We start from the raw sequence: 743 nt of genomic DNA, 5'->3' as shown, positions 1-743 counted from the left end.
CAGGGAGCACGGATTCATTGCAGCCCCGGCTAGATCAGTGTCTCTCTATTGTCATCCTCGAAGAAAAAAAAAAAAAAAAAAAAAAAAAAGGAGAGGGAGAGAAAAAAGTAGGCGGATTGCAGTGACTGACTGCCCAATGGCAGCCCTGGGTCTCAGGAGAGTTACAGAGAGAGGGAGAGAGAGAGAGAGAGAGGCACTTTCTGCCATCCAAATCCTTTAAACCATCCTCATTCCAACACGAGAACCCACTGTAACAACTTCCAACCACTGAGACATGACAGGCAGGAGCCCAGAGGCAGCAGCAGCAGCAAGAGCAGCAGCACCAGCACACACTCTGCACAGGGAGCAGCATTAGCACCAGGGGAATACTACACACAACAATACAAACAAACAAACAAACAAACAGACAAAGCCCCCCCAAGCCCAAGGGACTGGATTCCAACTCAGATTCAAGCCACAGCTGACACCAAAAAGGGTGGGAAATTACGACCAGGGGGGGCCAGAAAGGAATAACCAAGGAAGCGAACTCCAAGAGTGTAAACGGGATTCAGCCATGATCCTTTTTTCATCTCGCAGTGTGTTACTCTCAGTGTATTACCCTCAGATTTTCCTCATCCTTACCAGTGGGAGTTACCTGTAAGTGATCCAGATTTTTTTTTTTTCCAAATACTGTTTGCAATGCCCCCGCTAGCAGCTACCTATGGGCAGAGGGCAGAGCGAGCAGAGGGAGCCGGCAGCAGCCC

The 743-nt window shown here is 49.3% G+C and overlaps 1 protein-coding gene across 1 annotated transcript in view; it reads left to right on the top strand.

Moving 5' to 3' along the window:
* The first annotated feature begins 226 nt into the window (after positions 1 to 226).
* The window catches only part of WNT7B (Wnt family member 7B), a 75,757-nt gene continuing 75,240 nt past the window's right edge, over positions 227 to 743 (top strand). Inside the window, exon 1 of the mRNA XM_029963737.1 lies at positions 227 to 636. Coding sequence (XP_029819597.1) covers positions 554 to 636 — 83 coding nt within the window. The 5' untranslated portion in view covers positions 227 to 553. The remainder of the gene's footprint in view (positions 637 to 743) is intronic.

This window comes from Manacus vitellinus, unplaced genomic scaffold (assembly GCF_001715985.3).
Source record: "Manacus vitellinus isolate BGI_N305 unplaced genomic scaffold, ASM171598v3 scaffold_104_pilon, whole genome shotgun sequence".
Taxonomy (NCBI): Eukaryota; Metazoa; Chordata; class Aves; order Passeriformes; family Pipridae; genus Manacus; species Manacus vitellinus.
This window is presented reverse-complemented; position numbering and strand designations above follow the sequence as displayed.